The sequence below is a fragment of the Dermacentor variabilis genome, unplaced genomic scaffold (assembly GCF_050947875.1).
Source record: "Dermacentor variabilis isolate Ectoservices unplaced genomic scaffold, ASM5094787v1 scaffold_15, whole genome shotgun sequence".
Classification (NCBI taxonomy): domain Eukaryota; kingdom Metazoa; phylum Arthropoda; class Arachnida; order Ixodida; family Ixodidae; genus Dermacentor; species Dermacentor variabilis.
This window is the reverse complement of record NW_027460313.1, coordinates 8184456-8212202: the sequence shown is the minus strand read 5'-3', so window position 1 is coordinate 8212202 and position 27747 is coordinate 8184456. Positions and strand designations below refer to the sequence as shown.

The window sequence follows — 27747 nt, the reverse complement described above, 5'->3', positions numbered from 1 at the left end:
GCGCTTATCTGTGGGCTTTTGCCGTGAAAGCCATATTATAAATGGTATTTCATCTCACGCAGCTGCCACTATAAGCAGTATGCGTGTGCATGAAGTTCTATGGGATCGCAATTGGGAGTCAAACTCAAACAAAATATATTACTTCCTATGAGCATGTCCGTTTTGTAACCAGAACACGGGTTCTGCACAAGTAGGGACTGCAAAGGCACTTCATTTTCAGACAGTGGCTAAACTAAACTAAACTAGTCACTAAACGGATAAATAAAGTGACTCTGGCCTAACTTATCCAGAGTCGGGGCCAACACTGATGCCAGAACAAGCACATAATTGTCACTGCACCAATTTTCGAGGGTGCAATGATTACTCAAGGGAAACAAATTTTTTTTTTGATGGCCAATGAGGGGGGTGGGAGCTTTATGCAAATGTGAGCATTAAGCAAGTAAATACGATAGTGCATCATGAAGTTTGTGTCATGTTTTTTTAAGTCATTTCAAATTTAGCACACCATGCTTGTTTTTGTCTTTCAAATATCTTGTCTTCTGTATGACACCGAAATACTACATGAATCACAACCACCAAGTGACCCAAGCTTCTGAAATACTCCATAAAGATAGTTGCAATCTACCATTACTAGCATATGGGGCAGAAACTTTTAGTCTAACAAAGAAGCTTGAGAAGAAGTTGGACCACTCAACAAGCAATGGAATGTAAAATGTTAGGCGTAACGTCAAGAGACAGGAAGATGACTGTAGAGGGGAAAAAATGGATCTGGGCAGGCCATGTAATATGTAGGACAGATAACCGGTGATAAATATTAGAGTTACAGAATGGATGCCAGATAAGGGAAGCACAGTCCAGGATGGCAGAGAATTAGATGGTGTGTTTAAATGAGGAAATTTACAGACATAACTTGGAATGAGCTGGCGCAAGGCAGGGGTAATTGGAGATCGCTGAGAGAGGCCTTTGTCCTGCAGTGGACATAAAATAAGGCTGATGATGATAATGACAATTTCCACTGTGACTGCTTGGCATGGTACACTGGTACAAGATTGGTGCTGCCATTTTGACTACCTTTATCGTAATAAGATGGAGAGCTGGGTGAGTTGGTGAAACTTTATAATGAAACAGTTCAAATGAACAACACACAAGGACGAAGAAGTTAATGGGACATATGTTGGTCGCTTGTCCCTTTGCCTTCATCTTTGTGTGTGGTCCATTTGCACTGTTGCATTATACCTTAACTGGTGTGTTTTCAAGTTCATAAGGTCCATGCTATTCACTCTGCACTTCGCGAACTAGTTGATTGCGGTTCAGTGCCAGTTTCATGCTAGGACTAGCCCAGCAACTGCTGCACAATGCCCGGCACCAGCACTTCCGCAAGTGTCGGAAACATTGGGAACTTGTTTTGGCACAGTGCCTGCACCAGGTGGAGCAAATGATGACATGCAGGCATTGCCATGTTGCACTGTTGAAATAAATAGTGAGGAGCAGCTTTTCATCAATTAGTTCAGGAAGTGCAGGCAAATTGAATGAATCTGCATTCTGAAGTGTGCGCTTCTGTAAACGTTCAAAATTTGTACGCTGTGGACTATCCATGGGTGCAGACTGTATGCAGTTAAAACTTCCTGCATTGTTTCTCACAGCCAAGTGGACCTGCTGTGACTCTGGGTACTACACCGTTGAAATGTCAGTGTCACTTGCTGGGCCACCACAACATGCCATTGATTGTGCAATGTAGTTGAACAAAAAAAAATTCTGCAGAGAAAGAAATAAGAAAATATAAAAAAATAGGAAACTTGATGGAGGGCTTCATGTTATAGAATGTTTGAAGAAAACGAAAAAAAAATGTCTTTGGCGGAAGTTTTGCACCTGCAGGACTAGTACACACTGTATCCACAAAGACTGAACTGGAAAATGCGGCATCTGAAAGTAACGTGTTCACTTACATTGCTTCTTTAGACAACTGTAGTGACATCATTGTGATGAATTTACATGTAATATTGTTGCAGCTCGTGCCTTTCTTATTTGTATTAAATTTTTCATAGTTTACTGTTGTTGATTGTGGCCCACTATCAGTGTCATGACACTGTGTTTAACCGCATTGTCAAATAAAGGATGATGCAGTGTCACATTAGAGCACAGGAGAACTTCACTTATTGAGAGTGATCAAATCTTGGCCACAGTGGCCACATTTCGATGAGGGCGAAATGCGAAAACATCCATGTACTTGGATTTAGGTACATGTTAAAGAACCCCAAGTGGTCCAAATTATTACGTAGTCCCTCACTATGGCATGTGCCTCATAATCAGATCCTGGTTTTGGCATGTAAAACACCATAATTCAGTGCACTTATTGAGAGTGAACCTTTAAGTGAAAGTGGTCTAGTGAAAGTGGTCTGGTTGCATATGTACTCACATATGCAAATGTAGATGCATATGTAAATGGTGAAGAACACTGCAGTGTCAAAACTATGATTTACAAATTAACTCTTTATTGAGTGAACTTGTGCCCAGCAACACAACTAACACTCAAGCACAATGAAATCAGTGATCGTCGAAAATCTGATCAGCGGTTCAAGCGCATTAGCTTTTACACGAGTCTTCAAAGGTTCCAGCGTAATTTCTGGTGCCCGCATGTCTTCCAGAAAGTGCTACACAATTCGTGTTGCACATGCAATCAGATTACACAAGGTTTAGTGACAACAAGCAATGGATAGAACATTCTAGAAAGTTCCGATACATGCAGGCATGTCCTGCGCTAAGCAATAACGTTTAACATTTGTTAGCCGGTGAAAAGCATACACCCAAGAAAGATGAAAAAGTACATGTGTTAATGCTTCCCTCTTAAAAGCATGCGTGGATTATTGTCGGCTGAACGAAATCACGAAGGAAGATGTATACCCTGCACCTCCACCAGATGTCGCGTTATAGTGATGGTGAAGAACGATGCAGTGTCAAAACTAGAAGTTAAAAATGTAACTCTTTATTGGGTATACTTGTGCCCAGCAAAACAAGTAACATTCAAGCGCAATGATAGCAGTGAGCAAAGTCAGTGATCATCGAAAATTATATCAGTGGGTCAAGCATGTCGTCTTTTATACACGAGTTGTCGAAAGTTCCAGCGTAATCGCTGATGTCCGCATGTCTTCCAGAAAGTACTGCAAAATTCGTGTTATCGCACATGCAATCAGATTACACAAAGTTTGGTGGCAACGGACAACGCATAGCACCATCTATAACATTGGAGAAACTTCCGATGCATGCAGATGCATCCTTTGCTGAGCAATAACGTTTAACATTTGTTAGCTGGTGAAGAGCACTCACCCGAGAAAAATAAACAAGTACACATGTCAGTGTGCATTTTATAGCTAAAATTTTAAAAAGAATTCTACTTTTTTGTGTGAAAATTTATAAAATCTTTGCCAAGCAGTTTGTCACAGTTTGACCAGGCAGGATAATCAAGGAAGCAAGAGTCCCATTGCTCACTTGATGAAAAACAGTGGAAAAAAACACATCCTAGGGTAAAGAGGACAGAGATCAGCTGACAGCAAGAATTAGGGAAACTGAGGGGCTCGGTTTCTTGTAACAGCAATATGAAGCCAACAGACAATGAAACCAAGTAAAGCGTAAGGGAAATTAACAGCATTGTTTAATTGAAATGTAGAAATAATGATGAAATGAGAAATAAAAGGGATGAAAAGACAACATGCCTGGCGGGAATTCACAACGCCCTGCACGATGTGTGCAGTGCTCTGCCAACTGAGCTGTGGTGGCAGCTGCCCTGCCCTGTTTGAGTAATTGTGTACGTGTTGTAAACCTAGCCCTGGGATTGGTTAGCCAGTACTGCTCATGACCCTGGCGATGGGTGTGGAGCATTCTATCAACCAGAGGCGTCACCTAGTACATATGAATTTAGGAGCAGTATGTTCCCTTGAAGACATGAATGCTGCCAGAGTTGAGACATTTGCTGTGCAATGAGCAGGAATAATTGCGGCAACCGAGCAGCACAATTTTTTTGCCAGTAACAACCATATGAAGCTGTGTTTCTTGATTTGGTTTCAGTTTTCTGTGCTTTCTCTCCTGAGGCAGTTTGAACCAGCTGAACAATCTTTGCGCCTTGGTTTGCTTGGCAACCACAGAATTGAGTGTCGTCTTGTCGTGCAGGCACTGGATATCGTTAACAGGCACGGCATTTTCCAAGTCCACTCTGAAGCCCGTCATCTCCGCCCTGCTGTCGAAGCTTTCAAAAAACCCTGGATCAAGTGGTGCGTAGCTCCCTTCCATTTTTGCTTTAATTTTTTTCCATGTAGTTTTGAGATTGGAAGAAGAGGTAAAGCACAAGAACGACATTGGTTATGACAGGCATGTTTTTTGTAATGTCGGCCTTTCGAGCCAAGGAAAGAGATTTAGCTTAAAGTAGAGGCAATATATCTGCTTTATATACTATGAGACTGAATAAAATTTACTTGTTTGTGCATCTATTCTGTTCATTTGCTCATCCCATTGCCTGCATTGTTTTCCATGTTGGACTTTCTGCAGTGCTCCTGCCGCAACAATTCTTTATCATCCGTGTCTGTGGCTTTTGGCTTGCATTGCAGGTCACTGCGTACTTTATTTGGCACTTCTGCCAAACACTTGCGAGCACTTCACGAGTCGGATGTAGCGAAAGAAAAAATTTGATAGAATTCCCACAGCACCATGCCAATGACGAGCAAGACAGCTACGGAAAAAAAAAGAAGCTTTGCTCGTCGTCACACAACGGCACACAGACGCCACAAATCGAGCTTTGTTCGGGGATGCTGGTTCTGAAACTGATTGATTCAAAACCCTCTTTATTGGCACCATTCTTTGCTCTCAGAGGGGCCCCAAACAAGCTTGCACCATGTGCAATTGACAGGCATATCTCTTGTACTCGTGTATCACTGTTCTCAGCATGTGCCTGCCCCTCTCACATCTTCGCCTGCATGCACCTGCCCTGCCTTCACAGGCCTTTGTAAGGGACGTGAGTGTGGGTAAGGGATGCACCTCACAGTTTGTTGTTCCCTTTATTTTTGTTTAATGTTGAGGCAACTCTCTCAACTGTGGCAGTCGCTTGTGTCACCTCCTGCGAGTTGCTTTTACAAGCAGAAGTGCTCTGCAGCAGACATCAAAGGGGGGTGCTGAGCAGTGGCCTAGCTAGGTTGTCTGGCACCCGGGGCCCATAGGTCTTCTGTCACCTCCCCCCCCCCCCCCCCCGGGTGTAGTCGAGGAAGGCGAGGATATCAACAAGTTCCGGGTGTCTTCAGACGTATCTGACTCCCCCCCCCACTGGCCCCTTGCACCCGCCCCCCCCCCCCCATTGCTACGCCACTGTGCTGAGTTCTTCGGCACTGTTGCCAGAGAGAAGGTGTGCAGGTAGTCTCCCAAGTTTCCCAAGCTCGTTGAGGGCCCCTTTAATACCCCAGTCACATGTGGCACTTTCAATCACAGTGAAGCCCTACCGGAATAGAACTTCTTCTCGATAGGCTTCATTCTTCAGTTAGCACAAGAAAGCCAATCTTGATTGTGAAACTCAATCCCAGTCGGGCTTGATCACGATAGCAAATGCCAGTGTGACACCGGTATAAGCCAGTCAGTTGGCAAGGTCTGTTGGAGGTGCCGCTGCCATGTGATTAGGTAGAAGAATCCAGTAGGTACTTGTGGAAAATCTATTCGCAATACATCCTGTGCAGGCAGCCCAGTGACAGGCTTGAGCAGGCTAGCCATCTGCTTAGGTTCAGCGCCAAGGAGAACAGAGCTGAGAAGTGAGCGCAGAACATCGCAGTAAGGTAGTTGATAAGGATAGATAAATAGGCTGCAGTCCTTGCTCTCTGACTTCATAGGTATTGACACGCGTCATGCGGTTTTCATGGAATGATAGGAACACTTTATGCATGTATTTGTGCAGTTCTAGGAAGAAATCTATATAGGTCATTACTTGTTTGTTCTAAATTTTTGGTGGCCAGCTTATGTTTTAGTGAAATTTTGGTCACGAGAAGGGTGTGCCACAGAAATGGCATTTAATGTGTAGTTAGTACGAGTGTTTGAAGTAAATTGTCACGACGGTTCAGTTTTGCCACTGTTCAGCTCGGCTGCACTTTTATTTTCTTGCCCCGAATCTAACGCCACCCGCAAAAATTGAGTGCACGTTAGAATCGGGTAAATGTGGTATGTTTTCCATTGTTTGTGAGGTTTGATTATTCACTCTAGAGTAACGTTAATGGCACGGTGCCACGGAAATTTTCTAAGTATACAGTAAAATAATGGACTGAAAACTCGCATTGCATCGGAAAAGTGGCCATGAGCACCGGGCTTAGTGAGCAAGCAGGTCAAGCAGATGTAAAGCATGCACCTTAGCACTCTTAAAAGAACACGTGCAGTACACAGCACCGGCACCGTTTGAACATTTTCTGCACTGGTGTCGTGATTCACATTTCAGTGCATTCCTGGTCTTGTGAAATCAGATGCAAACTAACCCTAGTGTACTATTGGCATAAATTGCAATCCAAGCAATTATTACACTCCAATGCATTGTTTCGTGCCATTTGTAGCAGAAGCTTAATTCATAATACTCGAAAGCATACAATTGGGACTAAACAGTGGCTTGATTCTGACTACAAAAGGTACACTTGGGACTACTCCATGCTTAGAAATGGGCTACAGAACGATTACACTTTGCAATCAATCCCATTAATTATGCATAACAGGCATTCTGATCAATTATTTTCTGTTCATGTTTAAGTTTACGCTGCTGATTACATGAATGCACCATGTTTGTGAATTTTTAAAATATCTTTTATTAGGGACTAGTGTAAAAAAAAAAATAAAGCAGCTACAAGTGCAGAATTTTTTGTATTTCATACAACCTTCGTCCGTAAAGTTTCAAGAACGAGTGTATTAAAAAAAATGCATTTAACATTGAAATTATTTGTGCAACACCCCTTTGAAATAGTCTCCCTTGCAGTCTATACACAGCTTCCAACGCTTCTTGAGGTCTCGGAAACAGTTGGAAAACGCTTCTTTTGGCAGGGCTGTCAGCTCCTTTGTCGTGGCGTCTTGAATGGCCTCCATGCTCCCCATCCAGCGACCTTTTAGGGCTCTCTTCACACGAGGAAACAGGAAAAAATCGCATGGGGAGAGGTCAGGTGAGTATGGCGGACGGGGAAGTACAGTAAGGCTGTGCTTGGCGAGAAATTTTGTCACGCTGAGAGCAGTGTGCGGCCTTGCGTTATCGTGGAGAAGGCTCCATTTTCTAGATGCCCAAAAGTCAGGGCGACGGTATCGCATTGCATTACGCGTGTGTTGGAGCACGTAGATATAAAACTCCTGATTCACCGTCTGCCCTTGTGGGACAAACTCGTGGTGTATGACACCTCTGGCATAGAAAAAAACTATCAGTATCATCTTTGTTTTGTTCTTCTGTCGCCGCACCTTTCTCGGTACCGGAGAGCTTGTGGACCGCCATTCGGCACTCTGCCTCTTTGTTTGAGGATCGTATTGAAAACACCATATTTTGTCTTCAGCAATGATGCTGTCGACGAATACAGCAATGATGCTGTCGACGAATACAGCATCCTTCTCTGCCTCGGAGAGAAAATCAGCGCTCACTGATGCCTGCCTGTCTTTCTGGTCCTGTGTGAGGGAGTGCGGCACAAGTCTGGCAGACAGCTTTCGTTTTCTCAAGTTCTCGCTCAAAATTTGGTGGCATGTAGTCTTACTAATGTCAAGAGCGTCCAATAGCATGCGCACTGTAATGGTGCGGTCTTGCTGTACGATCTCCCTGATCCAAGCCACGTTGTTTTCATTCCGTGAGGTTGCAGTGTGCCCCTGCCTTGTGTTGTCTCCCACCGACGTTCTCCCCGAAACGAACCTCTTGTGCCACTGGAAAAATCGCGCCCGCGATAATGTTTCGTTGCTGTAAGTGTCACGAAGGAGCTCATACGTCTGTGTGGCTGTCTTGCCAAGCGTCACATAGAATTTTATGTTTACGCACTGTTCAAGGTGGACGTCCATCTCTCCACATTCACTCACCGTAGAATGTGCAGACGACTAGTGACAACGTATTTTTCTGCATGTAGTGCCATCTAGCGGCTGCCACAGCAATTAACATCAATGGCTCGGGTTAGCCCGAAAAGATGGCGCTACGCATATGCACCAACATTTGTTTTGGAGAATAATTTCTTGAGAAGAAAATAAATCTGTCTCGAAACTTTATGGACAGAGGTTGTATGTTTGCTACCTTCAGAAAAAAAAATTGTGTGCCTGAAACAACACTTACTGTATAACAAATGCATAATCGTTAGCATTTGATTGCACAGACAATTGAAACAGTGGCTCAGTAGCTTGACAGCAGGGGTTTGCTGCCGGGTACAACATAGCGGGTTCAGTACCTAGTCATGGTATTGAATAGCATTCAGTGGGGATGAAATGCAAGAAATGTTCACGTGAGCAGTGGGCACACATTGAAGAATCCCGAGTGGTCAGAATAATCCGGAGTCCTCCACTATGGCATGCCTCATGACCATCATCTCTCACATTAAACATCTCTTTAAACATGTCTCATGTTAAAGGCTAACTACAACAATTTTTTCTTGATAATTTGGTTATAAAGGAGTAGTGTATCCTATCGAAGCAATCTTAGGAAAGCTTCAAGGCCGGTAATTGCCTAATTTTTCTTTCTTCAGAAAAGCCTTTAAATAGCACTTTAGCAGGTGATGCAGGCACTCGATTGGTAGTGGGTGTGACGTAAATCTGAGCCCATCCCTCTGAGATTTTCAGTGCACCATGAATACTGCCCGATCCCAGAGATAATGCACAGGTTTTGCGTCACTTGCGGCAAACACAAGTTTTTAAAATATTTTTTCAACATCAGAGATGGCTATTTTTGCTAGCTTTTTGTAATGCATTCACTTGCATTGTAAAATTTGTGGGGAGCACCCGCCTCCATTTCCTCCCGCGTACCCGCGGCGTCCCGTTCGCACGTGGCGACGGGTCGCGGCGGCGTAGACATGGGAGAGAGGCACAACGCGCCCTCCCTTTCTCCGTCGCTGTGATGACACGCGTACCCCTCTTCCCCTACGCGGCTCACGGGAAAGGGAAACGTATCCGGCGGGCGAGGAGGACTTCCCCTCGCAAAAAGGTAAAAAAGCATAAGAGCGCGCCACCGGGGGAGACTCGCTCTCTTGGGACGCCGACACCTTGGACCGCCTGGACGACAGCACCTGCCGCATCCCGTGAGTGACCTCGTTTGTCTGATCTACCCAGGCAACGAGGCAAGCCTTTTCCTACTTTTACTGAGAGGACATCCCTCTGCGAGTGTTTGCTATTGCTAATAGTAATAAACGTTGTTACCGTTGACACCGCTGGTTGCCTTATTCGTCCGAACCCGGCGTAGCCGCGATTCCCGCGCTACGGGTTGGGAGTACCACGAAGCGACTGCGTGGGGCTAGATCCGGAGCTCGCCTTCAGCCCTAGCCGCACGCAGAGTGGAACCCCCACAAATTATAAGCGTAAAATTTTGCACAAGGCTGTCCCATATCTCCACTACCTGAAGCTATATTACTTAATTTCATACTTAGCAGACAATGCTACAGGAAGCTATGCAAGTAAAGCTAGTTTTCACTTTGTGTGTATAACTATTTCCAGTGCTTTTAATTTTAATGTCACTTTGAAGGTGCCTGCAGGTTTTTGCACCTGGGGCGACAACATGCTTTTAATATGGTGGAATGATGTTGGCCGACTTTTGCGTGCACTAACATGTCTTTAAAGTTTCTGTTTCGGCGATAGGTAACCCTTGGTACATCCGGGAACGCTTTTCTCAGACGCTTGTTACTTTTCAGTCAGTCAGTGTTTTATTTTCACCAAACAAAAACATTTGTGAAAAAGGGGAGATGGCGAAAAAGCTGCGGATACTGCAGCTTGACTAAGCACCGATAATATTGGGTGGTATTTTCGTAGGATGTTGTTTATGTTTGGAAAGGAATTAGAATATTTTGTTGTAAAGGCTTGTGGTCTGTCAGATTTTGGTGTAGGCCATTTCTTAGGTAATTCCGACTGCCTCTGCATTCAAGCTCATTCGAGAGGAACTTGAGAAACTTGTGGGTAGTTTCTTTCTGCTATTCTGCTAGCGTTGCTTTGAGGTCATTTAGGTGGTGGATGTAATCGTTGTCTTTGCTGTAGATTCTTTTTGTTTGTTTCGCTTGTCCAACAAATATTCCTCGCTTGCTGTGTCGTGGGTAATGACTGGTGTAGTCTGAATATTGCTGGCTATTCGTAGGCTTCCGGTAAAGTGTCGTTCTCAGTTTTCCATTTTGCCGTTCATCTTTCCAGCATAGAATTTCACTTCACTTCTGTCGTCGTAATGGGGAGGGCGCGTTTACGGTGGTATGAGCCTTTGCTTAAGGGAGTATGAGCCACTCATGGTCTTACGTAACGGAAAGATTTAATTTTGAAGAAATTTAATTTCGAAGAATCACAAGCAGCAAATCGCAGGCGTGGGCTGCTAACCACGCCACCGAGCAAACTGGAGACATTGAACGCAAACGACAACTGCGGACTGCGGGCATACCGTCAGTGACGTCATTCTCTCTCGCAGCCGATTGTGTGTGCAACCTCATAACTGAGAAATACTTTAATGAACCCTCGGGATTAACCCAGTGATAAACACAGGGGCCGCACGTTTCAGCTTCGCTGATTAAGCATCTTCACGGAATGAAAAATCCGACTTCTTTCTCTTTTTTTTTTTTTGTGCCTTGTGTGTTCAAAGACTGACCTCATCTTTCTTTTTGTAGCGCATCTTTGGCGTGGTGAGAAGCTTCGGTGGGGATGAAGATCATCCTACAATCACGCACTTTGGCCAGATATTCAGGCTCGTTAGCCTAAACTGCGCAAAACGTTAAGACGACAGGAAGAAACACACGACATTTAGAAACGCAGCTTCTGCGCTTCGCTGTATGCGTTTCTTCCTTTCGTGCAGTTTACCCTTCTTTCAGTATTAACGAACTGGCGCTATAAATCTTATTGCTGTAGGTGGATACCACTTTCTCGTGGTATCACTAATTCGGACAAGGAAGTACGCCAGCGAGCGTGAAACACGCGCAAACTGCCCGTCCACACGAGCTCATGGCTGTGACGAGGCGTCTGCAGTGGAGCTCGATGGAACAGCGTTGCCCTCTGGTGGCTGTCACAGAAGTGGCAACAGCGGCTGTAAGTGCGCGGGCGGAGAGTTTTACAACTGAAGCTAGTCTAGTAACGTTGGGTTAAACGGACATTGTGCGGACACAGCTGAAAAGCTTCTCAAAGCCGTCGCCGAGCGTTATGGGGGGGGGGCAGCCCCCCCCCCACGAAATTAAGCGACATACCCCCCCTACTCCCCCCCCCCCCGCCTACACCACCACTCCTTGCACACATTCCTAAGGCGCTGACAAATCAATCTATTCAGTGGTCAACATTTTGCTGCCTTTTACAGCGAGAGCTGTGTATGACTAACCTTGCATAGTTTTTTTGCCATCCGTCAACAGAAAAAATCATCATGTGGGCTGATCCTGGTGATAGTGCAAAAAGGGACCAAGCTCAATGGCACGTACCCCTGTGGGCTTGGGAACCTGTACTGCGCCCTTCGAAATCTTCGGGATGGGCCCATATATGGGGAGTGCTTAATGCCTGCTTCACGTCCGCCGCGGGTCGGCCCGGCATTGCACTGCCTTTGGATGGACCCACGTATGCGCAGCGTTCAACGCCTGCTTCATCTCCGCCACGGGTGGGTCCAGTATTGCACTATCTTCGGGTTTGGCCCACATAGGGGGGAGTGCTTAATGCCTGCTTCACCTCCGCGGTGGGTCGGCCCGGCAATGTGCACTACCGTCGGGCCAACCCGCAATGGAGATGAAGCACTTTGCTTTTCGTTTGAGAGCTTTGACTGTCGTCAGCTCTCACTGCCATTCCATCTTCACAGAGTGGAGTGATTGGAAATTTTTTCACTCCTTTTGGATGGCGGTAGTTATCGGCATCTCCTGGGGTGTGAAGGCCAGTTTTCTCATCGATTCGGTGCCCGCGCGATTAACACGAGATGAGTTCAGCTGTCGCCATCTATTCAACGATTATGCGCATTGCTGTTGCTTTGTTAGTTCAACCTTCTTTGTTTAGACTGATCTATAGGGACCACGAAAGGGTTTAGGTTCATAGTCAGCGTGTCTGTATGCTCGAGGAACGAGTTGCGGCCGGAGAAAATGCCAGTTGCGTTAAACTTTTCCTTTTGCTTCATTATTTCCTCAAGTCACAGCTCGCCGTGATGCTGGCAGATCCTCGGAAGCATATAGCCGCGATATGGGTTAGATAAGGTGGAAAATAAAATAATGCCAAACAGTGTCCATCATCAGACCCTGCAATAACCGGTAAAACCATAAATAATATGATTGTCACCCGTTACCTCGTCTGGCTTTTCCCTAAAATTGTAGAGCACTTTTCGTGCAAAATTTGCAACTGGAAAGAAGTGCCGCAAGGAGTTGAGAAATTAACCGGTCTACTAAGGGAAAGAGCCAAGGCAACAGTCAAACCGGAAGGAAAAGCGAAAATTAACAAATTTAACCGTTGTTTGTGAATCGTCGTGAATCGTTGTCGATCAGTCGAGCCACCTGACATAGCCACTTCTCTGCTCTGCTAATGTGAATGTTTTTCTAACCTTCCGCGGTGGGCGCAGTACGTCTAGAACCGCAGCATCCTGCGCCCTACGCGGTTGTAAGGGACTGGTGACCACGCATTGTTACACAACTTCCCAAATAACAAAACGAGTCAGCTTTGGCACTTAAATTGGTAGAGCAGTAAACGAGGGATCCAAAAGAACTGTGATTGTTCCGCAAACTTATATATTTCTCTGTAATTCTTCTAGGGCTAATTAAAGAAGCACTACTATAAATCTTTATACTTTCGCTTGTTTACTTGCTCTTGGCAGGGCTCTTCCTGCACTTCTGTCATGTGCGAGTCCATTTGACGTGGTTCCTTGTTTGCCAAGTAAAGGAGAGGTGTATCACACAAGCGTACCTGTGAGATACCCCTTATTTCAATTCTCTTTTGCGGGTTTACGTATCTTTATGGCGAATGGTGGGCATAATTCACATTTGTACTAGTAAAGCTACCTCCCCCCCTCCCTCATTGCCATAGAAAGAGTTATCTTGGGTTGCCCCCCCCCCCCCCTCCCCAAAAAAGAAATCCTGGGTACGTGCCTGTGCTCGCCGAGTAGATTCAACCTCACTTAAAGAAAAAAATGCTGTCCGTGCCAGGATTACAACCTCGGGCTGCCAGCGCATGAACGTTTCTCTCGTGGCAACGCCAACTAGCTCCTTCAGGTGGTCGGCTCGTGTTGATTATGATGATTTCCATGCTATGGGCGCTTACCCAAATGGGGGATTGGCGAAGAAGCGGGTGGTACATATCGTGCCACCGAGTGACTATTTGAGATGACCGCCACTGTCTTGATGGTAATTACGATTTCCTACTGTGGCAAGTAACGTCAACGAGGAATCGGCCAAGAAGTGTGTCCACTTGTTATAATGATGATGATATTATTATTATTTCCATACAATGGCACATACCTAAGAAGCGGGCAGTGCAATAGCACATGCCCACAACAGCAGATTGTTCAAGTGGGCGGTTCATATTGTGACAACACCAGCTATCTCCGAGATAATCACTGTGCATTGATGATGACTGATTTTCATGTTATGACACATACCCACAATGTAGGATTAGCCAAGGAGCATGGCCACGTGTTAATTATGATGATGATTTCTGTACTATGCCACATACCCACAACAAGGGATTCACGTAGAAGCGGGAGGCACATCATCACCGCTTGTTGATGATGGTGATGATTTCCATACAATGGGCACATACGCACAACGGGTGATCGGCCAAAAAGCAGCCAGTACATTTAAAATAAATAAGAAGAAATGAGGAAACGTAACCCAAATAAGGTTTGTCGCATTGTGTAGCATGGGTGAGTGAGAGCGCATGTGTGCGCCAGTTTCCCTGATGCCAAACACAAAGGAACGAAATGGGAACATTTATAGCATTTCAGTAATAAATTCATGAAAGCTGCACTTCACATTAATTTCAGCATGTGTGTAGGATCTGCATAATTTTATTTTTTTCATGGCAGGGGCTTCTCAGGACCTTGTCAATAAAGTTCTTTGTCTGTCAGTCTGTCATATACAATGTACTATATTGTTGGCCTCGGGTGCAAGCAGGGAAACAAGTCTTTCTAGCTTTACTATGATTGCCTACTATGTATGAAATTGAGCATATAGTATAACCTCAGCAATTCGGATTTCACAGGCCAAAAAAAAGTCAGAGTTAACCAAATGTCTAATTATCAATATCAAGAAAACAATAAACAAATGCTTACTACGTCAACACTTTTATTTACTGAATGAATCAGCAAATCCTGTTTCTAGTTTGCACAAAAGCAGTGCGGAAGCTGCAATTCTCGTCATCTTGTGTCCGATTAGCACTTGCAGTGGCAAAGGCCTCGCGACTTCTTTTGTAGCACGGGCACAGTGCGCGTGATCTGAGACACGCTTTTCACTGCTGAGCACACATCCCGATTATTTTTTCTTGCTAGTGTTGCCAGGTTGCTGCCCATCGTGATGTGAAACAGTGCTCTTCACCTTCGACAGCTTTGCACTGAGTGAAAACGAAACTACCGACACCTGCAACTGCAGACGAAACCATGGCCGCTGTCGACGTGATCTTGGATGGCGACTGTGAAGTCATGAAGGCACCCGGCCAATGCGGTGCTATGCGCCTCGGTAAATGCAAGAATCAAGGCTTTAAAGGCACAAATAGACACAAAGCATTCTGACGTTACTGTCATTCACATACGATTTTCACTGATGACTATGGCGATGCCAAATTCACTGCTTCGTTTCTGTGGACGCTAACGATGTTTTTGCTCTTTTGCGTCACACATTTGCAGTGCTGCGCACTTGCCAAGCCCCGAGAGTTGTCCAAATTAACCAATGTGCGGCCAATTAACAAGAGTTTCGTTGCATGAAATAATGCATACGCCTACCAGGACCAAAGGGTCACCCCGCAGGGGCGTCTGCGTCAGCAGGCGTTTGGTGTGTTGCGACACCACGTACCCGAGCACACGAGGGTTGGACCCTCCCGCGTGTAGCCATGCGCGGCTTAGCCGTGTCTGGGGAAAAGGGCATCCTGGGAGTTGAGCCGATGCTGGGTGTTTGGACCTTTAAGGCCCCCCGGCGGAGGCAACACACCTCTTCGGCCTCGGCTTCACATAGACGGCACCTCCAGACTGACCCACCTGGAGGACATCGGCAGTCGCCTTTTCTTGTCTCTCTCTCCCTACAACCTACGTCTTTCCCTTACTTTCCACCTTTCCTGTCTCCTTCTCTCTTCTATTTACTTCCTTCTTCTTGGCGGCAAGGATAACCCTGTGTGGCTATCCAATCTTGGGTGCACCATATTTGGTTATAGTGGCGGCGTACGACTGGCGGCGTACGACTGGCGTCGTGCAGACTTGCATGCAAGCTCTGCCGCGTCCCCTTCGTTGGGCTCCATGGTGGGCGGTCGGCGCTGTTGCCGAATTTATTATGCCTATTCATGGAAAATTCTTTTCCCCCACTTCCTGATCGCCCTCCTAAACGAGGGCGCACCGAAGTCTTTCAATTTTCAGGCAACCGAACATGTAACTTTCCCCGCTTTCACGTCGTCCACTCTGATCAATCTGGAAAGACGGTGAGAATGATCTCACCTTTTCTGGTATCGAAATCCCTGACTGAAGTCTTTGGACCTGGCTACAAAGCGTCGAAAATGGCAAGCGGCGATCTCCTACTGGAGCTTCGTAATGAGAAACAGCATGAAAAACTACCTAAACTAGTGTCCTTTGGCGATGTTCCGGTTACAGTTACCCCACACCGTACCATGAATACCACGCGCGTCGTCGTCTCCGATGCTGATTTGCTAAAGCTATCTGAAACTGAACTCCTGGAGGGCTGGAGTGATCAGAACGTCATCAGTGTCAAACGAATTAAGATGAGGCGGGAAGGGAAAGAAATTCAAACAAAACACCTAATACTTACTTTCGGCTCTAGTGTTCTGCCCGACACCATCGAGGCCGGGTACCCCAAGATTCGTGTTAGGCCATGTGCGCCAAATTCCCTGAGATGCTTCAAGTGTCAAAGGTTCGGCCACAGCTCACAGAACTGTCAAGGCCGGATGACTTGTGCCAAGTGTAGTGAAAACGAACACTCCTCTGAAACATGCCAGAATACCCCACACTGTGTCAACTGTGATGGCGAGCATGCCGCGTATTCGCGGTCCTGCCCATCTTGGAAAAAAGAAAAAGAAATAGTGACCATAAAAGTTAAAGAAAATATCACTTTCAAAGAGGCTAGCAGGCGGGTTTCATACCTGCCCAAGAAAAGCTTTGCCGATGTGACGCGTCAGGGGGCAGCGACACAAAGGCTTCCAGCAGCTGTCCGGCCCACAGTCAGTGAGTCAGCAGTTACGCCATCTGCCCCCGCGGCGGTTGCAGCTAGCGCTGCTCCGTCAACCGAGGGGAAGGGACCATCGACCCCGAAGGTGGGCGCAGCCGAGGCTACCTCACCCTCCCAGGTCCTTTCCAGCTCTGGCAACGGCCGGCGCAGCCAAATCCCCCAGGGAACCCCATCGACCTCTGGGCTGGTGGGCGCAGGGGTCTTGCCCTCCAAGGCGGGACTCTCCCTGGTAACTTCTCGCTCACAAGAGCACGTGTCTGGCACCTCACAAGAGGCAATGGACACTACACCTGTCCTCAAGGCGCACCAAACGCCTAAGGAGCGGCGAGGCTCCCTCGAACGCTCCAGAAAGGGCAGAACCCTGGTTACAGGGCCTCGAAAGAGCTCTGTAATCTAAGGCATCACTTCTGTTTCCTTACACACAGCACCAATTTGCTTTTAAAATGGATACACAAATTATTAAATGGAATGTCAGAGGCCTTCTTAGGAACCTTGATGATGTGCAAGAACTCATCCATAAACACAATACAAAAGTGCTGTGTCTACAGGAAACACACCTAAAACCACAACACACAAACTTTCTCCGACAGCATGTTACTTTTCGCAAAGATCGCGAAGATGCAATCGCATCATCGGGCGGTGTTGCAATTGTAATTCAAAAGAACATAGCGTGTCAACATTTACAGCTACAAACAGCCCTTGAAGCAGTGGCGGCTCGAGTTGTGTTGCTGAACAAACTAACCACTATTTGCTCGCTTTATATACCCCCCCATTACAAACTTAGCAAACATGAATTTCAGACCTTTATAGATGAATTGCCAGAACCTTATATTGTTCTTGGCGATTTCAATGCACACAACTACCTGTGGGGCGACCCTCGTATAGATGCGCGAGGACGACTTGTTGAACAATTCCTTTTCTCTTCTGGTGCGTGCATTCTGAATAAGAAAGGAACCACATATTATTGTCTTGCCAACAAAACCTTTTCTTCAATTGATCTCAGCACAGTTTCTCCTTCTATTCTGCCTGAACTTGAATGGGAAGTTACAAACAATCCTTACAGAAGCGACCACTTCCCCATACTGCTACGAACACCTAAAGAAAACAAATATCCACCACAGGCTCCTAGGTGGAAGATTGACACAGCAGACTGGGAGAAACTCCGAAACTTAACTAGCATATCATGGGATGACATGTCCTCGTTAGGAATTGATGCTGCTGTGGAATATTTTACAGCCTTCATAATAGATGCTGCGACTAAATGTATATCACAAGTAAATGGCTTGGCATGCAAACGGCGTGTCCCGTGGTGAAACGATGATTGTAGGATCGCTCGTAAGAAACAGAACAAAGCGTGGGGGTTGCTACGCGCCTCCCCTACTGCGGAGAATCTTATCAATTTAAAAAAAGTAAAATCCCAAGGCAGGCGAACCCGCCGACAGGCCAGAAGAGAGAGTTGGCAGAAGTTTTTATCCGGTATCAACTCCTATACAGATGAGGCCAAAGTCTGGAACAGGGTTAATAGGATAAAAGGGCGACAAACATATTCACTTCCTATGGTAAACACACAAGGTGAAACACTGAAAGATCAGGCAGACTCACTTGGGGAACACTTTGAGAGCGTGTCGAGTTCAAACCATTATTCGCAATCCTTTTTGAAATACAAACAAATAGAAGAATGTAAGCCAATAATACGAAAATCCAAACAGAATGAACCTTATAACCGGCCTTTCAGTATTGCTGAGTTGAGAGCCGCCTTGAACACATGCAAAAGCTCTGCACCGGGACCTGATAGAGTCATGTACGAAATGATCAGAAACTTACATACTGACACCAAACTTACACTACTCACGCTTTTCAACGCTATTTGGGCTACGGGATACCTCCCATCCACTTGGAAAGAAGCGATTGTGGTCCCTGTTCTTAAGCAGGGTAAAGACCCTTCCTTGGCAGCAAGTTACCGTCTGATAGCTCTTACAAATTGTCTTTGTAAGCTTTTTGAAAAAATGGCTAACCGCAGACTTGTACATTTCCTTGAACTCAACAATATGCTCGATCCCTTTCAGTGTGGCTTCAGAGAAGGGCGGTCCACAACCGACCACCTTGTGCGCATTGAGGGAAGCATTCGCGACGCCTTTCTACATAAACAATATTTCCTATCCGTATTCCTCGATATGGAGAAGGCGTACGACACTATGTGGCGCTATGGAATCTTGAGAGACTTGTCGGGAATTGGCATCCGTGGCAATATGCTCGTCCTAATAGAAAGCTATTTGTCCAACCGTACATTCCGCGTGAAAGTCTGCAATGTATTGTCGCGACCTTTTATACAGGAAACTGGTGTACCTCAAGGAGGTGTACTTAGCTGCACGCTCTTCATTGTGAAAATGAACACCCTTCGTGCTTCATTACTGCCAGCCATTTTTTATTCTGTTTACGTAGACGACATACAGATAGGTTTCAAATCCTGCAACCTTACAGTATGTGAGAGGCAAGTTCAGCAGGGCTTGAACAAAGTGTCCAAATGGGCAGAAGAAAACGGATTTAAAGTTAACCCCAGCAAAAGTTCTTGTGTGCTTTTCACAAGAAAGAGAGGGCTCATTGCAGAACCCAGTATCGAAATGTATGGTCAGTGAATTCCTGTGAACAAAGAACACAAGTTCTTAGGCATCATACTTGATTCTAAATTATCTTTTATTTCACACATAAAGTACCTCAAGGTCAAATGTTTAAAAACAATGAACTTACTTAAAGTGTTATCCCACACAACATGGGGCAGCGACAGGAAATGTTTAATGAATCTTTACAAGAGCCTCATTCGATCACGCTTGGACTACGGTGCCGTGATCTATCATTCTGCAGCCCTGAGCGCGCTAAAGATGCTAGATCCGGTCCACCATCTAGGAATCCGACTGGCCACTGGAGCTTTCAGAACAAGTCCCATTGAAAGTTTATATGCAGAATCAAATGAGTGGTCACTTCATCTGCAGAGAACATACATCAGCCAAACATATTTTCTGAAAGTCCGCTCAAATCCTCAACATCCCTGTTTTAATACCGTTAATGACATGACATATGCTGCACTCTTTCCCAATCGTCCCTCTGTAAGACAGCCTTTCTCGCTGCGTGTGAGGGAGCTTAGTGAAGAAATGCATGTTCCACTCCTCGAGTTTTGCCTAATGCATCCAGCCAAGCTGCTACCTCCTTGGGAGTGGCAGCTCATACAATGCAATATATCTTTCATGGAAGTCGCAAAGCATGCTCCAGAGATTGAAATCCAAATGCATTTCTGGGAACTCCAGTACAAATACTCCTGCACGGAGTTCTACTCAGATGCATCGAAGTCACGCGACGGGGTGTCCTATGCAGCCGTCGGTCCATCTTTCTCGGAATCCGATTTACTGTATCCGGAAACTAGTATCTTCACGGCTGAGGCCTACGCAATATTGTCGACCGTGAAGCATATAAGGAAATCGAAACTCAAAAAATCAGTTATATATATGGACTCCCTAAGTGTTGTGAAGTCTTTGATATCGTTCTGTAAGCACAAAAATCCTATAATAATTGAACTCTTTTCCGTCCTATGTAAAGCATATGTATCTAACCAGCATGTGATTATATGCTGGGTGCCTGGCCATAGGGGCATCCAGGGTAACATTCTAGCGGACCAGATGGCCACATCAATTGCATCACACATGGTTAATTCTACCGCTGCAGTCCCTGTTGCAGACCTGAAGCCTTTCTTAAGAAGGAAACTGCGAAACTACTGGCAACGCTTGTGGGACCTGGAAACAAATAATGAGCTGCATGTAATAAAGCCACAATTAGGTTTCTGGCCTCCTGTAACAAAATCACGCCGGACAGATGTCCTATTCTGTCGTCTAAGAATAGGACACACTTTTGGCACGCATAACTTTTTACTCACTGGAAATGAGCCTCCAACCTGTGGTAGATGCGGGGAGAGGCTGACCGTCCTCCACGTCCTCCTGGAGTGTCGGGAAGCTGAATATGACAGAAAGAAACATTTTCCCTTAGCATACCGGCAGCACATCCCCCTTCATCCTGTTATGTTACTCGGTTCAGAACCGCTCTTTGATACCAGCGCAGCCCTAGGTTTCCTGAAAGATGTTGTATTACATATAATTAGCCCATACGTTCGTAGCGCCTCCTCTCTATAGAGGATAGCGCTCTGATAGTTGTTTCGTATAGCACATGCCTCTCGTCCCTTGGGTTCTAGGGCTCTGGCCAGGCAGTAGTGCTCTTAGAAAATTTTAGCATCTCACATATTTTGCACATTGCATCATTTTTCCCAATGCATTCTATGTTCATAGTATTCGTCATTAGTCATCACCATAATTTTATAGCACGTAGATTTTACGCACTTTACTGCGACTATTTTTAGGCCCTTTTACAGCCAAGTCACATCTTCTTCACAGTACTCATCATTCCACCGCTAAATCACTAACACTGTCTTGGCGCTCTTGGACCATATCTGGCCCTTGCGCCACTAAACCACACATTCATTCATTCACCAAAGGGCGAGTCCGAATTATCCAGCTTTTTAAATTAATGAGGGTCAAATTAACGAGGTTTTACTGCATAACCTTTTGGCACTGTCCAAAATTTCCGTGCACTTGGCATTTAAGCTCCATAAATTGGCCGACATTCTAGGTTGTTCACCCAGCTGCGGCTGCTATACAGAAGCCAAGTGGCCCTTGCGCTCCTTGGCCGTTTTGTCAGCGAGGTCTCCCTGTATGCAGAGGTTCTCCAAATCACCGACTTGGCCATCCAGCTGTGCTCCGAGATGCAGTGTCACTACCCCCAGCTGGCTGAAAATGTGGCACGGCTCGAAAAGCTGAGTGGGGATCTCCTGGGATTGCAGCAAGCAGCAGCTGCAGGCAGCGCTGCTCGACGGCATGATTCAGATGGGTGAGCCTCTGGCATGTTCATGTTGCCTTTTGTGGGAAGAGCCAAGCACTGGGGGTCGTATTTTCTAACAGTCCATTAAATTTTTTTTTTTTAATCTTTGCACTTCGTCATTGGCTCTGATGCTGTTATTATCCCTGTGATCACCTAGTTGACATGATGTGTGTAAAGAAAATAATAGAAAAAGTTAAATGGAATGTTACAAAATGTCGGCCCTGCTTATTCATCTATTCAATCCTGGTGTTCTGTGCTTTAAGACATGCAGGGTACGTAGAAAGACACCTGTACAACATGAAATGTAAATGATTCACTGGTGTATTTTGCATATTGCTGAGCATATTTAAGAGTATGATAAAGGTATACACAAACATGTGAAAAAAAAGTTTTTATGGAAATTAGATTACAGATTTTGTATATAGGCACGTGTTATTCCAGTGTTTGTGCCCTGTGTATCTTAAAACAGGGGAAATTATTGGCTATCTTTCCCAGATGTGGAGAGTGCACGTACAAGGCTTCTTTCATAAGACACGTAATGGCCTCACATTGATAATGAATCCATGCAAGAAGGCAATACCTGCACTCAAGCTGGTGAAAAACAAAATCTGATTGATTGTGTTGGCATGGTGTATTGCATCTTTATTTTCTCGCATTTGCTGGTGCCAGCCTTTCCTTTCTCACATGGCAGAAGTGGTTACACCTCATTAGATAAAAGGAAAGACATCTGCTTGTGCAATACCGCTGATAAAACCATGCTGTGCCACTTTTTGCCACCACAACAAGACTGCAATCTCTTTGTGATGACCCTAATATGGAGCAAAGGTTCGTGTGCTCAATGGTTCGGTTAGTTCTCTTACGCGGAGCCTCTGAGAACCCAATTGAGGACAAAGCCGTTGGTTTGAACACACACACAAAGACTTTTAATCAAACTAAAAAGAGGCATAAAGCAAATAGAAGGAAATGGAAAGCATGCCTAAGACAAACACTCAAGAAGACATTGTGGCAAAGAACACACATAGGGCTTGCATGAGGTTAACGGGTGCGCGAGTCCGGGCTTGCCACGAGGGCGGGGACGCGTAACAGTCTCGACGCGGCGATGCGGCGACAAGCTGGTGAAAGGAGGCGCGCCGGTCTCACCAGAGGTCGCGGTGTACGTTGACCGACCGGGTGACCGGAGCGCGCCAGCTCTGGCTAGGCGAGGTAAAGCAGGCGGCTTGGTGGCGCGACTAGACGGCGGCGGCGTTCTGGCCGGGCAGCTGGATGTAGAGCTCGGGCCCGTAGCCCGACTGCTCTTGTCTCGCCCCACGGGCACAGAAGCTCGAACGCCGGCCTCGGGCAGCAGGCGGCACGACAGACGGGGCGGCGTTCTGGCCGGGCAGCTGGCGTAGAACTCGGGCCCGTAGCCCGACTGTTCTCGTCCTGCCCGCTGGCGCAGAAGCTCACCGGCGTTGAGGAGCTGACGGCACGCTTGGGTGGACGGGCGACGCACAGGAACAGGTTGGCAGGAGGCCCCGGTCGAGTGAAGTCCTGGTGGGCTCGGGTCCGGAACCCGACGGCCCGTCTTCAACGCCCGCTCCGGTGGTTGACCTCCTCCTGCCGTCGCTTCCTGGGACTCTCCTGGCGTCTCCCAGGCGTCTCCCTGCGTGTCCTCTCCTTCTGCCAGCGCATCACGCTTTTTCTTCTTGTCTGGCCGATTCGGCATTCTCGGATTGGCTGCCTGACGCCCCGTGTTCTTTTCTAATTGGTTGCTTTTCTTCTTTTTGTTGTCTTTCATGCGCCGCGCGTTCTCGTGCCAGACGCTCTTCGGCGTAATTGTTTTCCTTCTTCCACCTCGGCGCGCGTGCACTCAGCGTTGTCTGCTCCTGGCCGTCCCGATCACCACACCATGTCGCGCACCACACATCACATTCTTATAGAAGTGGTGGAGTTGAATGTACAAACATGCCCATTTTATGGATTCCCATATTCTTGTCTTTGCTTGCAAATCACATCGTGGATGGGAATGTAGTGAAAAATATAAGAGCATGAATGGAGGAGGGTTAATGGCTGTGTAATGGGACCATGTCATTGAGGGTTTTCCATCAACGCTTTGTTACAGCTAGTTTCACAGGGCAAAGCTGTGCACAAAGCAACCATTATTAATCTCGTGCTGTTGCAAGTAGTGATATGTCGGCTTTTTAGCGATAGCCAGTGTGCACGAACGGGCAATGGTGTAAGTAGGGGAAGCGGCTTCATTGGCAGTTCATACGCAAAGCTTTTAGCCTCGGAGAAAATAAAAATAAATATTTTGTATTTACTTTTTATATAGTGAGAAGAGTATTTTTTTCATGGAGGTGTGGCTCATTCCATAGTTGTACTATATAGTAGATTCTGTCTCGACAAGATCATAGTGAAAACTGTGGTATGCTGTTATGCTGTCTCGAGTCTTCTAGTTCCTGCTTCAATCTGGAATATGTTTCTGCAAGCACTTTCACAAAGCAACCTGCTCCGCAATACGATGCCTGCTTTCTGGAGGGTGTTGGAATGGTTGCTTCGGAAGAGTGATGCGCAACATAGGGTGGCAAACCCTCGCATCCTGTGGGATTACTCCTGACTGGCATCGCGTCTGGTGGAATGTGATAAAAACTGTGTCGTTGAAAGTGGTGAGGCAGGGCATGGCTGCACCCACCCAGGATATGAGATGACTGCCACTGCAGATACTCAGCATAGTGGCAAGCAGCAAGTGACCACTTCTCTTATTCTTCGCACTACCCCCACTTCCCCGGCTGCCAAGGGCTTCCAATGCCCTTGGACAGAAATACGCCATTAGAAAAAGGAACCGTAGCAAAACTAGATTAGCCAATTTTCGGGCATCTAAAATACTGATTAGTACCATGTTTTTACATACCTGTCAACTCTCCGAAAATTTTTAGTAAAGTGTGTGGATTTGGGCCTGTTCTGCAATTTTACGAATGTTCAATTCCGCAAAAGCCTTCTTCAAGAACGAGTCTCAAGGTGTTAGAGGGTGCCACTGTGCAAGATCGAACAGAATGCATACAGGAAAGAATTGTGATGGCACCAAAGTCGCCCTGCTGTGGCAGCGCAAAATTCCAAGTATGGTTATCTGCTTCGAGCAACTTTACAAGTTTATTCAGATAAGTTGCAGAAGAAGGTAAGATCAGTCACAGAAAAGTTGCTGAACAAGGCACTGTGATCTAAAAACGGTGTGTTACTTTCAGTCCTTGGTGTTCCTAGTTTGCTGCAGCTCGTGTGCTGCATCTAAAGGTAAATCATCACAATGGCGTATCCTACAAAAGATGAATGCTAAAAGTAAACTTCAGAAGAATTCATACACCCCCCTCCCCCCTTTTTAATGTCTATGGAATTTTTATAAATTTTACGGTTAATAGTTTGGTAGGTTTGTTTTTGTGACTCTTTAACACCTTCTTTATTGTCAATACAGAAAATTAAGAAAAGCGAGTGCATGAGCATAAGAACCCCTTTTCTGTGCCACTGAGAATGAGGTTGTGGGTTTGATTCCCAGCCATGGCAGCCACATTCCATTGGAGCAGGAATGCAAAAATGCTTGTGTAATTAATGTGATTAAAACGCTTGCGCAATGAACCTCGGGTGGTTGAAGGTTATCGAGAGCTCTCTACTGTGGCCTCCTATAGTCAACATGCTGCTGCAACAGTCTTGAAGGCAGCAGGTGGCGGTGCTACGCATGCGTAAGCGGTGTCACGTGATAAGCGAGCTGCCGTGATATGCGTAAAGGCAGCTTTTGCGGAGAGAAGAGGCGCGGCCGAGGAGAGTGAACGTTGCATCCAAGCCACTCAGTAAAGCAGCGCACAACAAATGGCAGTACACTAGTCTTGCCATCAGAATCAGAATCAGAATCGGTTTTTATTGAGATCATTAGAATGATTACAAGTTGTTAATATTCAGGAGGAGGTCCCGGAGTCAAAGACTGCAATGGGACCTCCTTTACAAAGTAAACGTAATAAAACAAAAGTACAGCAGTTTTCAACAAATTGTTAAAAAATTACAGGTTTTAGTATGAATACCATGATTGAAGAATTACATATGCATAAATGTCATGAAAAAAAGCTCTGTAACACAATCTCGTTGACAACTGATGAAGTAACTGCGTAGATGACGTGACGAACACAGTAGAATTTGTTAGCTCGAATGTATATGTGATTCAAAAACAGAAACCTAACGGTATAACAATGAAAATGAAATGAAGGGACCCTGAAAGAATGGTTATGAGTATGGACTAGGCATCAGTATTCGACATAATGTAATCTTTTAGTTGTTTCTTGAATTCGTGAATTTTAAGTGTTTTTATGTAAACTGGTAGTGTGTTCCAAAATGCGATAGATGAAAAATGGACGCTCTGTTTGCCATAATTAGTATGGATTTTAGGTAAAATGAAGTTCCTATTTATTGCAAACCTGGTAATATTAGTATTTAATAGAGAAGACTGTGGTAACATGCTATCACATCGTGTGTAATTGATTTGGCGGAACAAAAAGGTATCTAGATTATATTTAACGAGTTGTGTGACTGTAAGAATGTGATTAGTTCGTAAAAGATATGAGGCGTTATTATATGGGCTAAATGTAATTATCCTAATAGCCTGATTCTGTAGAATTTGCAATGAGTTTAAATGGGTTACGTAAGTGTTTCCCCAGCAAGTAACGCAGTAAATAATGTGGGAATGAATAAATGAAAAGTATAATGATAGTAATATTTGATGGTCAAATATGTTTCGTGCTTTTAGAAGTACCCTAATCCCTTAGGTAATCTTCTGTTTTAGCTTGGTTATGTGTTCAGTAAATTTAAGATGTTTGTCTACTTCTATGCCAAGATAATTGCATGAAAAACTTGCAGGGATAGGACTTCCGCCTAATAAGATAGGAGGAATGGAGTGAAGTGTTCGTTGGTGGGAAGTGAATACAACAAATTTTGTTTTAGACGGGTTTATCTGTAGCTGGTTAGTTTGGCACCACTCCATCAGGCTGTGTAAGTCGCTATTAAGGTTAGATACTAAGGTTGTAATACATTTATTGGAATTAATAATAGTAGTATCATCTGCATAAAGTATACATTTCGAAAAGGACAGGCAGTTAGGCAGATCATTCACGTATAATAAAAACAAAAGCGGACCCAGTATGGAACCCTGGGGCACACCAATATTAGTGAACATGGTTTTAGAATGAACGGCTGAAATGGTTACTACTTGCATTCTGTCTGTTAAGTAATTTTGTAGTAACAAGAGCGCTGGGCCGGTGATTCCCAATGATTCAAGCTTACGAAATAAGATGCGGTGATTTATTTTCTCAAACGCTTTGCTTAAATCTACAAACACTGACGCTGCATAATTCCCTTCATCGATAGCTAGTTTTAGTTGACCAGTTAGAGCAACGAGAGCCAGTTCGGTCAAGTAACCCGAGCGAAAGCCGTATTGGAATGGTGAGAGAATGTTAAATTTTGTAAGGTAATTAGTTAAACGTTTTTCTATTAGCTTTTCGATTACCTTACTAAAGAATGGTAATACACAGATGGGGCGATAATTGGAGCACAAGCTTGACACATTCACGATAATTCTCATTACAGAGTTTTGGCCTTGCTTTTTTAACACCACAAAGTACAGTGTAAGCCGATTTAGATACCTCAGAATTCTGACATAAGCACTGTATAATTAGTGCAGAGCCCATAGTAGTGTTTTCGTTACACTGTAGGAAATTTTCTGCTGTGAATAGTTCAGCAAGCCATTTACGAAGTATATTACTATATATACTAAATATAGAGTGCAAGGTGACCTTGTGCTCTGATGACTGTTTGCCCCTGAGAGTATTTTTTATATTATGCTTAATTCGTTACTTAACTAAGATGAATTATGCAAAATGCTTAATATTCCCTTTAGGGTCAAATGTGTTTCATTACATTGTAGGGGGAATTTCAAAACAACCAATCCAATTTTCTATGGCAATGTACATGCTGCGTGGTGATATTTTTCGGCGTTTGAAGAAAGCCCTGCGAAATATAAAATCAAACCACATGAGTGTGCTCGCGTGCCATCGTGTTAGAGCGCTCTCAACCGTGCGTCAAGCCTGTTGCTTATCAGGAACGGCGATGCTTCCTTTCCGCATGCCACCGCCAAAGATGCTGACGCACTGTGAAGCCAATGCCTGGAGCCGCGGCCACTCTATTCACCACGGTCTGCGTGCACGGTTCTTTCGCACAAAGCGTGGTTGAGAGCGCTGCAACGCGATAGCGCACGAACGCAGTCACATGATTTTATTTCATA

General features: G+C 45.3%; 1 protein-coding gene across 2 annotated transcripts in view; it reads left to right on the top strand.

The window, feature by feature from the left end:
• The window catches only part of Swt1 (Swt1 RNA endoribonuclease), a 130521-nt gene that overhangs the window by 41524 nt on the left and 61250 nt on the right, over positions 1-27747 (top strand). For both annotated transcript variants that reach the window (XM_075678032.1, XM_075678033.1), the window contains exons 12-13: positions 4165-4265; positions 21293-21461. In XM_075678032.1, the coding sequence (XP_075534147.1) occupies positions 4165-4265; positions 21293-21461 (270 nt within the window). The remainder of the gene's footprint in view (positions 1-4164; positions 4266-21292; positions 21462-27747) is intronic.